Genomic DNA, 12707 nt, shown 5'->3' with positions numbered 1-12707 from the left:
TATATGTTTCATATCTTAGATAAGTAATAAGTTAATCTTTTTTTGACAATTTATTTCTGTAAATAATAATTAGACAGTTTTATTGCGACATTTCTACTTAAAAACCTATGCTTGAATTTAGTTTGATTAACTTAAATTTCTAAGGATGTAGTTATTGTTAACCAAAGATTTAATTGAGGAAAAAATGGTTAGGGTTGCAGTTGAGAATAATAATAAGCATAAGTAAGTGAAACTTGTTTTATTTGTGCCGACGTTTTCGTCTACATTTCAGACCTCTATCAGGGCTAAAAGCATAACAAAGAAACAGTACAACAAGAAATTAAGAAGATAACAAGTGATACTAAAAGAAGGTAAAATATAATATTGCAAAGGTAAGAATTTAAACAAATATATTGAAATGATTGAAACGAACATTTAAAATATTTAAAAAAAGTATTACAAATCAAACCGTGTTCTGAGTAAATAATGAAAAAAAATCTTACCTTTGCAACATTATATTTGATCTTAATGTTGTTATAGGTTTGCTTTGATATTGTTTTTGCACTTTGTTATATCGTTTTTTCTCCTAGTCGAATAAAATAATTTTAACTAATTTGTATTCATTATTACTCAATCAAAAAAAGCAGTGGAGTTGTTTTCTTAACGTACTTATCTAGTTGAAGTAATATACGTTAGCGCATGCGTAAGTGAAAGTAACTAAGGAATTTCATGAAATTGGTACGGGTCCACTTAATATTTTTTTAACATTATTATTGCAATTAATGTTAGTACTTTAGTGGTAGTTATGCTCGTTATGGATAAATTCAGGAAGACACAGCTTCAACTTGGTTCTCAGATATCTAAAACGAATGAAAATTTAGGATTCCGAGAACAAATTATTTTTAATGCAATACTTGAATACGAAGCTTCTCTAACTTCGTTAGAACCTCTAATATGAATAAAACTACATATAATATGAAAATAAGATAATATGAAAAAAAATATGTATAAATTGTTAAAAGTTCGTGTTTCGCCAACTTAAAAAGATAAAAAAAAAGATTTTTTTTTACTTTTTAATATTCTCCTTAATTCAAATAATAACATACTCATTAGCTATATTATCTTAATAACATTTGTGCAAACTTCTAACAGAAGTTATTTCACTACATTTTCCAAATGATGAATTTCAAAACCAACTTCATTCATTTAAAATTAAAAGTAAACTCTTTAGACAAATGTTAAAATTATTTTTAAAAAATGGAGGAAAAAGTCTAGGTATGAGATAGCAATAAAACGAGAGAACATAAATATACTGTTATTGAGGGTACCATAACGTTTTGACCACCCAACCTCAATATCTCTTCAAACTTAACTACCTTTGCAGAATCAGATATACAATTTGAAAGTTTATGAAATAAAGCAGTTTCTTTGAAATCTTCTAGGTGGTACCTCAAAAATTTTCTATATTAAATGTAATACCGTTTAGGTGGAATACAATTTAAAAAAGTATATCATATCAGATGTTTCTGACGTGAGTCAGCCCTGTGGGTTCGGGAGCCACCCACCCTTATTATGTGGGCACCCTTAATTGGGTAAAAATAAGGTCGTCGAGCATGATACCGAATCACCACCCACTAGTAACAGTGCTTCCTTATAAAGTACTGCGCCACTAACCCTCCATGGGTTGTACTTGCTTCTCTGCTTCCATTTCGACCACAGTTTCTGTTATCATAGTGCTTTTGTAAGGTCCTAGTAACTTTCACAACACCAAATTCGTACAAGCTCAATCACTTTAATTTAATCACAGAGATACCTAACCTAAATTTGTAATATATTATAAATTCCAAATCTATATACATAAAATGACTATATTATAGATAAATAAATAAAAGTTAAAAACTAAAACCTAGAACAAAATAAAATTAAAAATATGTAAAATAAATAACAGAGCTACAAACTTGTGTAAATACACAAAAACACTTATTCCTATGATTACTAATGTTTATTTCTAAATTAGTTAACCACTCCTGTCTCCTGGGAGTACCAACTCGCTACCAAAATCCCTTAGGACTCAACCAGTTTCTCACAATCACGCACAATCCAAGGGAGCAAACTTATTTTCATCGCTAGATCAATCGACGAGCTACCAGAGGTACCCGGTTAGCTTAGGGTATCCTCGGCAAGAGAGGACCCGAACTCTTCCGGCTACGCACGAAGCCACCAGAAGGCCGTTTTTTGATATCTTGTAGTCGCCTTTGAACACGCTATTATCTCTTAAACCCTCGTTAAAATTAAGTAATACTCATTTAAACTCTGCCTACTATCTATCAGACTGATTGATCACACAAGTTTCCAATAATAACCACTTAAATCTGAAAATAAAACACACGACGAGAACTTAACCTATCATACGGGCTCTCAAGCTGGTCCCATCTCATCAAATGATTAATATAGTAAGGAGATGTTGGTGGCCATATTTTTAGAATATGATCCCCTCTCACAATTACGGACTTTCTTTCTAAAACATCATTAATATACTAATGATAATAAAACAATAAAATCTCTTAGGATACCGGTATATGCATTAAAATATTAATAGGCTTCTTCTTATGAATGGATTGATAGAAATAAAACTGGGTCCTATGTTCAGCATGACATTTTGATTCCAAAACATGTTATACGCATCTGCGTTTTCACCACCCGTTTTCTGACTGTCAAACAATTATTTGAAAAAAAAAAATTCTAAAACTATTGAATGTAACAGAAAATTTTAATAAATTATTTTCGTCGCAAACCTATTAAAATGTTCGAATCTCTATTAAAATCTAACAACTTGACTATGGACTCCGCAACCCGTATAAAGGGTTACCAGGTGAACAAGAAATGAGACTAAAAAGATGAATCTTCGGTTTTCCCGGTCGTTTTCGTATTTTTCACTATTATTTCAAAGCTGGCCCTATGCCAGAATCCGAAGACAATACCTTCTTGGCGCATCCATATTCCAATCCTTAATAACCAAAAAACCTTACAATATCATTGATCTCGTGACCCTATGTTTATCCACCCACCTGTTAAATACAATATCTCAACCTACTGATTTAAATCGAGTAGATGTTTAATTATCTTTCCACCAACTGCTTCCATTGGGAAATCCTTTACCGTTCAAACTACTTCATGTAGAAATTTGCAAAGCTTCTTCCTTAACATCATTTATTTATCCATCTTCTTGACTACCTTTTGTAAACTTGTAAATAATAATATCAACACAAACTTGCAGCAAGCACTTGCTCTTCCAAGGCAGGGCGCGGCCATTCTGACACCCCGAGAAAAAATTCTTCCACTGAATACAGAAATAACATGTAGTTCCTAAACCATGTAAATGAAATAAAATAAATAGCAAATAATAACTATTAAAAAGAAAAAAAAACAATCTGTCCAGTCTAATTTGTTATTAAGTTAGGATTACACATTAATTGTATATAATTATAGCTACACATAAAAAAAATGTTTTGAACAGTTAATAATATTAAAATAAGAATTATTGTTATTTCCATTTCTACTTTATCTAATGATAAAGCGTTGTCTAAGTGTACAGTTTTGTTCTTTCAGAACAACCATACAAAGGATTTTTTAACCACTATTTATCAATAACGGACCTCGCCAATGAGAGAAGAAGTGTAAGGAAAATTCGTGAGTTCAAAGAAAAATATCTCCTAGGAATGTACGTAGCACTACGAATTCATATTGGGCCTAACGTAGTAATCCGTCCCGCAAAGTAAGTCCAGGCCAAATAACATAAAATATTTTTTTTGATAAGGATTATTTATTTATTTATGGCTAATTAGTTTGTACAATTTATTTGCAATATTTATATTCTTCAAGTTATTTATTATTATACTATAGTAAGTATTTTCTTTTAATATAGATTTCCTTTAATAGTATACAAACAAGGTTTTGTGCTTCACAAAGCTCAATCGCATCCAATCATAGTTAAATATAAGGTAATGAAATTGAACTAACACCAGTCATAGGATAATAAGCAAATTTTAAAAAAGTTTTAGGAAATGGATCAGTCTATCTTCCTCACTATTTTTTATTTTCTCTCTTAAGTTTTCTTGACTAAAAATCATCCTTTTTCTGTATATTTCTATTTCCTACGTAATTATCTTTATTTCAAAGGTAACGATTTGTCGTTTAAGAATACAATCGACAAGACCAACCTGTATTGAAACATAGTTGTAGCCAGGAAAATATTTATTTTCAAGGTTAAGAAAAAGTAGAGAATGAAATTTCTTAAAATCTATGCACGTTTGTGCCTATACCAATTCCAGAGTTTTCTCCTGCTTTGAATTAAATCGTACAACCTGTTTTGAAACATAGAGTGACCGAAGAAAGTATTTGCACCTTGTCTTTTCTTTATGTTATGAATTTAAATAATAATAAAATAGTTGGAGGTTCCTTAGTAAAAAGTACAATATAAAACTTGTCAAAAACAGTATAAATTCAATTAAAAATATTGATCATAATAAAAGTTTATTTAAATATAATATGAACACAAGGAAAAAAGTATTTGCACACTATGTGTGTTTACTTTCTCTTGTTTGTATGCTTGATTATAATCCTGTTCTTTTCTATCAGTATTATAAAATATTTCAATCTATTAAGTTCGTTTTAATGTAACCGATTCTAGTGCCAAAAACAAGTGAACTAAGGGATGCTACTCAGAAAAAGTTATATTACTTTGAAATCAAAGAAAGTCGTATTGCGAAATAACGGATTGGTTAGGTATTAATTTTTCTACTGCCAGATACGTAATTAAGCGATTTGAAGAAAGAGGTACAACTGCAAATAACCGGCGCAAAGGACGTCCAAAAAAAGTAAATGGGAGTATGAAAAGAAAAATCAAAATTTAGGCGTTCAAAAATCCTGGAGTTAGTGCAGGTGTCCTAGCTAATATGGTCGAATTTGCTTCTGGGATCTGTGTGAGCCCTGCAACAATTAGAAATACTTTAAATTCTGGAGGAATTTACAGAAGGGTCCGAGAAAGAAACCTTATATCAGTGAAATCAATCGCAAAAAAGACTCTTATTTGCTAGGGATTACATCAACATTTGTTTTGAGGAAAATGTATTATTCACTGATGAGAGTAAATTTAATTTGTTTGAATCTGACAGCAGAAAGGCGATATGGAGAAGGAAAATTTAAGAATTCAGGAAGTAAAACGTCTCAGTTACTGTAAAACATGGAGGTGGGAGTATGGTTTAGGGATGTGTGGCTTATATTGGTGTAAGAAATGTCGGGCCTATTGAAGGGATTTTAAATGCAGAAAGTTATGCCAAGATTTCGCGCCATAACCTGCTAGCCAGTGCAGCCGAATTAGGAATTCAGGATCGGTATATTTATATGCATGATAATGGCCCAAAACGTACAGTAAACAAAACTAAAGAGTGGTTAATATTTAACATTCGCCAACAACCATCCACTCATCACTCCACAGTCTCCTGACTTAAACATAATTGAAAATTTGCGGCATATGAATAGGAACAAATTAACACGGATGTAATTAAAAACCTCGTCCATTTAATGCCGAGACATTTACAAGCGGTAATAGGTCCCAACGTACTTCATACAAAATATTAAATTTAAAAAATAATAATAAAACGCAAGGTGTGCAAATATTTTTTTTCTGTATTTTTTGTAAGTTTGATGTTTTGTTTTTTTATGAAAAAAATTTTCATTTGAATTTTATTTATAGTTATTAAGTTAAAAATATACTTTTTATTTCTGAAGTAATAAATTTTTTGATTGCAAAAAATTCATAATTAAATAAATAAAACGTGGTGTGCAAATACTTTCTTCGGTCACCGTAAGTCTATATTCGAAACAAGGAAAATACACTTGCGCATGCGTAAGCGAAAGTAGTAGGTTGAATTTGCTAAAATTTATGGTATACCAAGTCATTATTAATGTCCAAGTTTCCATATACCAATTTTAATAAACTAAAAGAGACATTTTGTTGTTTATGCGGAGGAAAATATTTTTACTCAGACGTAAGTAAAAGTAACGGACGGAATCTGATGAAATACATACTGGCCTTAGTTTATATTAGTCCCCAACTTAAGTTATTATTTGGGCAAAATCGAACAACCGTTTTCGAAATAAAGGTATGTCGAGGAAGATATACTTACGGTATGAACCTGGAAAATTCCTGAAAATTGCATCAAAATCGGATAAAAGGGTCGATGAATTATGACGGAGCACAAATTTAAAGGGCAGACAGAATCTAATATTTTCCATTCTGAGTTAATATTGTTTTGGTTTTTTTAATTCCTCCAAGAATACAAAGGGGAAAGGTCTCTTGTAGAGAGAAAGGAAAAATAATAATGAGCATGAAAAAGTTGACTGAAGGATTTTTTGAGTAGAAAATAAGAGGCATTATCGTTCTAAAAAACATTTTTTATATAAACAAAAATTGTATGGACATTTGAAGGTACGATTTAACTTTAAGAAGTTTTTTTTAATTAATGTATTTAAAGGGTTGTTACAAAAAAAAAACATAAAAAAAGGTAAGTAATTTTTTTTTCAACAAAAATGAGTTATAGGGATTCAGTGGGGAATGGGATAGCTCAGTGAGAATGATACTGTATTACTAACTTCAAGGACCCGGGTTAGAATCATAATTATATATTCCGTTACTATAGCCTTTAGTCAACCCTTTGGGGTTGGAAGCTCTCCAGAGCTCATGCAGTCTCTATAAAGCAGAGATAAATGTACCAGCCTGTAACAAATCACCTCGTAGCACAACCTATATAGAAGAAACAGTACTTCCTTACAAAGCACTCCTTCCCCTTCATACCTACCTGTACATATTTTTATTTTTTTTAATAGGGATTCAGAATAAAATTTGTATTCTTCTATGAAGCAAATGCGAACAAGAAAAGGTCGATGTAACACAAAAAGAATTTTTCAATTCGTACAGGTAGTTTTTGGAATCAATAAGTTCCACAAACTCTTCATTTTTTTTTTAATTCAGGATAGATTAAATTAATTATTTAAATTAAGTGATTTATGTTCTAAAAATGAATTCTATATAATTTCAGAAATTCTGATAGTGAGCTTATAACTAAAAGTATATTTGATCAGTTACCTGGGATGAAATTGATGTTTAGTAATACCTTATATAAAGATTTAATGAATGAAAGTGAAGACGAACCAAACAAAAGAAAAATATTAATTGGCGAAGTATGTTATAATATGATTTCTAGAATTTGATATCACTACTATGTTTATCAGAGATTTGTAGGATAGCAAGAAAAGAAATGGTTTCATTAATCATTTTTTCAATATTTTTATCATAGCTTATTGTTTTGTTTTTGGGTGTTTTTTTTTCGGGCAATAGAAATTTTATTGATTTTTTTCAACTTTATGAATATCCACTTCATACTTTTATTTAACAACGACAGCAAATATTAGAACGAAACAAAAACAATGATTAATTATTTATAGGAACATTTCAAAATAATGCTTCGAGTCCCTCAAACAGCAATTGGTGACAAACCGAACAACGTTTCTCTAGTTCATACATCATCAATACTAAAACAAGATCAGATTTATTAAATCCAGAGTGAACACATCTCTCAACAGCCTAAAAAAAGCCGTAACTGAATAGAGTGCACCATTCCAAAACTATTCAACAGTCATGTGATCTTTTTTGTTCCTCCCCCTCTTCTTCTTGACCATGTTTGCTGTTTCTGAACAAGTTTTTTTTTTTTACACTGTTGAAAAAAGATGTTATATTTCGTATTAGCATTAGTAGTGATCTAATGAATCCCAGTAGACTCTGAAGATTACTAAATTAGAGAAAAGTTGGTTTTGGTTTGGGAGTTATACCTAAAAGATGTGTATCAGTAACAACAAAGAAATAAGTTTTTTTTAACTTTTACTCTCATTGATGTTATTTCATTTATGCCATTGCTATAAACATATTATGATCAATTATATTAGAAATAGGATCTTGATAAAGTTGAAAAAAGTAAGAACATGTTCATTTTTAGAACAAAAAACAATAGTTTTTCATAATTTTTGCTGCAACTGTTTAGTAAAATTAGAAAAAGGATTGTCATAAAGTTGGAAAAAAACAACAATAGAATTAAAGAAATAATTAATGATTTGTCGAAATATTTAGTTACAAGAGCATGAACATTTTGTATTATGTCATATAAAATGAAAAAGAATTGTAAGGATCGGTTTAGCTTCCACACTATTTTTATGTTTTTTATTCAAGCCTTTTTCGAAGTATAGTTGTGCTATGTAAAATAAGTGACAGTAATTTATTCAAAATAGGACGAGCCGTTTCTGAAATACAGATTGGTCCAAGAAATTCCCCTACGCATATGTGATCAAAACTACGTGACGGAATTTAATAAAATGGATATCAAGTGCATAGTAACCCATCACAAACCTTAGAAACTACTTCAAAAATGGATTCGATTGATCATGGCCGAACACAAAGTTCACTACAGACAGACAGTGAAATCGGCGGAAATCAAACGTTTTGTGTTGGCGTCAAAAAATTCAATTGTAAATTTTCGGTTTGGAGGAAATAATTTTTGTTTCTGCTGCATGAACATAAAGCTATGCCTTTTTAGCTACCTTTACTTCTGAGAAAACAATATCTCTTAGCAATCAAACATTTTCACATGCATTTTACGTTTTTTATTTCTTGCCTCTATGTAGTCAAATATTTACTCGGTCATAATCGATTGAACCGTTTATTCGATTTTAATGACATTATTAGAGAATGTGCACTATGGTACCTTGTTATTCTCAAATCGATTAAAGCAGCTTTCACTTAAACATAGGTAAACGTGCATGAATATCAAAAACTGTGTAATAATCAATAAAATTATAACCGTTTAATTATTTGTTTTTTTCGGTATATGTTTATTCATAACCGTGTATGATATCTTTTCAGTACACTTGTTGTTATTTTAAACATACTTTTTAGTACAAGAATGAGGACAAGGAACTTGGAATAATGACATACCGTGAAGAAGTTGACTTGAAATTGATTACGAAATATTACAATACTTTTCTATATCATGGATTCAGATTTCTTAAGGATATCAAAAAATGGAATTCCATTTATAGCCAATGGAACAAAGCAAACTCTGATCACCCTTTGGAACAATTCAACCGGTAAGCAGCCCTCATATATTGATACTAGAAAGCTATATCCACAAAACAAAGGATCGGTTGCTGGGTCAGGAATTAGGTTTGACGTATGTTGGGGCGCGTCACGTCAGTTTTTGTAATGTTAATGTAAATGAATAGAACAGCGCATATTGGCAACTTGACACATTATCGCGATATGATAAACGTGCTGAAATGGTGGAGTAGTATAGCCACAGATTTCGAGCAACGCTACGAGATGAGATATCGAATGTTGAATGAAATGTAAATATATATCGGCCAACAATTGGGTATATCATCATAAAAATATTCATAGTAGCACGGGAAAATTTAAAGGTCACAGACAGGATGGGTGCGATCAAAATCGGGACGTTCGTTTATAGAAAGTTGGGTTCTAATAGGGGTAAAGAGATTCAGCGATATGAGGGTCCATTCAGGGTGATAATAATTAGGGAAAATAATACTGTCACAATAGAAAGTATCAAAGAACCTAAAAAAAAGAGGAGAACTGTACATATTGAACAGTTAAAACTTCCGACAATGATAATATAGAGACTAGAGTGTTCTCATATCGCCTCCACTTAAAATGCAGTTATTTAATCAATTTTTTTAATGTTTTGTTTTAGTTTATTTGTGATTTTTTTTTTAATTTTTTGTTATTCATTCTATCGTACCAGGAGTCTTTTTTCTTTATTATTAAGTTTAATTTATGTATATAGATTTTACGTTTGGTGAGGTGAGTTTTTTTTTGTTTTTTTTTTACTGTGGTATTGGTATAGGAAGTTTTTAATATTGTAAATAGTTTTTATAATGTGTTTTTGATATATTATTACATTGTACTGTTTAAATTTACGAGGATTGTATGTAAACTGGCTGGGGGGGGAGGGGAGAGGAGTTACAGTCAGCTGTTACTTCGATGTCAGCTGACTGAGTAGATCAGCAGATCGAATGTATATAAAGAGATATACTGAACACAATAAACCCAGTATTTTACCTCAGCCCAAGCGTGTCAGATCTTATTCCTTCTTCTCCTTTTTAACATTTTGCTTTCACCGATACTTAAGTTAATAAATTCATCCGTAAACGTAATAAGAGAAATCATAGAAAATCAATAGCAAATATGGAGTGAAAAATTATATTATTTGAAAAATTACAGAACTGTAAGATCTGAAAGTTTTATCGACCAAAATGTAAATACCCAGAGTATGTGTACAGATGAAACATGTTTTGAAACAAGAAAGCCATCTCAAAAAGGAAAATTGTTTTCAGTGGTAGAACAAGCAGGAGAAATGAATCCCCTTGACAGAGGTAATTAATTTTAAAACAATATTTTCATTAATGAACTTTTATTATTGGGTATTTATAAATGATAATGATAGAAAATACTTAGTTTTAAAATACCAAAAATAATAATTTAATTATAAGTTGAAGCATTTATTTTTATGTAAAAAGTACAAACATATTATAAATTATAGTGTCCAAATCTAAGATAAAAACAAAAATTAATCAACAATTAAAAATAGTAGTAAAGGCTAAGGCATGAGTTAATATCGACTAACACCCGTATTACAAATTACACAACTTTTCATTTAATTGTACTACTCGTTGCTCAATTTGAACAACAATAATTTACATAAATTCTATAGTTCAGATTGTATTATTTTTATTTTTTCAATATAGTGTGAGCAGGAAAAGAATTAAATTTCAAGTCTTTATCCCAGTATTTTAATTGGTAATAAACCCACCTTTGTACTCCCATGAAGATTTATGGTTCCCAACACTATGTAAGAGGGGGAAGACTCAAACTGAGAGATCAGGAAGGATATCTAGCGATGGACGGGCAATCGGAAAATATCAATACACCAACTTACATATTGTTTATAATTATTGATACAAATAATATTATAATATATTATATCAATCAGAAAATAGCGATTTGTATCTGGTATTATCGAAAGTTTTACTAAGATACAATCACATAATTCAATTTTTTACCTTCATGCTTTGGTGGCCCTATTTTCTAATTTTGAAAAAAGGACATTTACCTAGTATAAGAAAACAAAAAAAAATATTTATTAGATACTTGTTTTTTTGTTGTTTTTTTTCAAAGTTCAAATAAATGAAAAATTAAATTTACAGATTTGATTATAAAACATAAAATTCATTATTGACAATATAAGGATTTTTTTACTAATAAGATAGATTGCGGCGATATTTCATTGTTGAAACATAATTCGATTTTAGTTAGGAATTTTTAGATAAAGCTAAATTTGTAAGAAGCAAATAGGGCTTAAATTTTCAATTTGAAAAGTAAATCACTTTAAAAAATCATCATTTTCAGATAGTATTCTTTAATTCCATTGTGATAATTGTTTGACCTAACATCTCTCGTTACAATATCCGAAACAGTGTTGTAAGACTGGAGTAACTACTTCAAATATTTACGTATAACTTACATGGCACATATACTTATTAACTCCATTGAACTTTTATATTGATTAATTAACTCCATAAACCATTAATTAATTCCATTGAACCTTAATGTTAATTGGTAACTTCCTAACAAATTATGTTACAGATTTTTCGATTTCAAAGATGAATCATGATCGAGTGCTCGTTAAAAAAGCAGAAGACATTATAAAAGTGGACACGAATTTTGCGAAGAGGAGAGAAATATGTTGTAAGTTACATATTTTTATGACTTGGTAGATCTTAATTATTTTGCTTTCCAATATGTAAACATTTAACTTTTTATTCACCTTAAATTACAGATTACAGCCTTTAGATTTATTCGTAAATACAATACAATTTTTTAAATATATACCCATTGAATTTTGTTTACGATTTCAGTGTCTTACGCAAATGAAGAAAAAGTCATTCTAAAAATGAATGAAATAGACGAAGAATTAGAGAAAATAGAACAAACATACACTGAAGATAATCATGAAACAGAAGAAAGCAGAGCTATGGAAATTGAATTTTATGTCCCAGGAAAAAATCAAGATATTAGGTAACCTTATATAATATATAATAAACTCCATAAATGAGGACAAAATTATATTATTTATTCATTGTCATTTGAGCATTGAGAGCCTGATTTGGAATGTCATAACCACCCAATTTTGGTGTTATAGTACCAAAAATATAAAAAAATAGCCTGGTAATGATGTAAACTTAATGTGAAGCCATACACGTCAATTTCATCTGGTTATGTGATTATGATTGAAGACTAATTCAAGTGTTTTTGTACAAAAAATGTGTTATATCTTAAGAAATACGAATCTTATCCTATCAGTATATTATAATTATTGTTTAATATATCAAAAATAGAGCCTGATTGGTGAAATTAACAAAAATAAAAATTGTATATAGATGAAACCTATGTTATAACTTAGTCTTAGTAGTAGGGATTGAGATCTGCAGATTTTGTCCAAATAATGACAGGATAAAATCAGGAGTTCAGGAGTGTCGAATAGGTGGCGAAATATTTGCATTATTCAAGGTATGGTTCGTTACAGTATACATATATATATATA

At 30.0% G+C, this 12707-nt stretch overlaps 1 protein-coding gene across 3 annotated transcripts in view; it reads left to right on the top strand.

The window, feature by feature from the left end:
* LOC106689236 (cilia- and flagella-associated protein 61) overlaps positions 1-12707 on the top strand; it is a 60707-nt gene that overhangs the window by 12390 nt on the left and 35610 nt on the right. For 2 of the 3 annotated variants that reach the window (XM_067046640.1, XM_067046639.1), the window contains exons 5-10: positions 3589-3754; positions 7080-7221; positions 8987-9177; positions 10328-10479; positions 11750-11851; positions 12022-12181. In XM_067046640.1, the coding sequence (XP_066902741.1) occupies positions 3589-3754; positions 7080-7221; positions 8987-9177; positions 10328-10479; positions 11750-11851; positions 12022-12181 (913 nt within the window). Of the gene's footprint in view, positions 1-3588; positions 3755-7079; positions 7222-8986; positions 9178-10327; positions 10480-11749; positions 11852-12021; positions 12182-12707 lie in introns of those variants that run through there. The other variant, XM_067046641.1, reaches the window with a different exon arrangement.

The sequence above is a fragment of the Halyomorpha halys genome, unplaced genomic scaffold (genome assembly GCF_000696795.3).
Source record: "Halyomorpha halys isolate HHAL.00 unplaced genomic scaffold, Hhal_1.1 Scaffold1310.1, whole genome shotgun sequence".
Lineage (NCBI taxonomy): Eukaryota > Metazoa > Arthropoda > Insecta > Hemiptera > Pentatomidae > Halyomorpha > Halyomorpha halys.
This window is presented reverse-complemented; position numbering and strand designations above follow the sequence as displayed.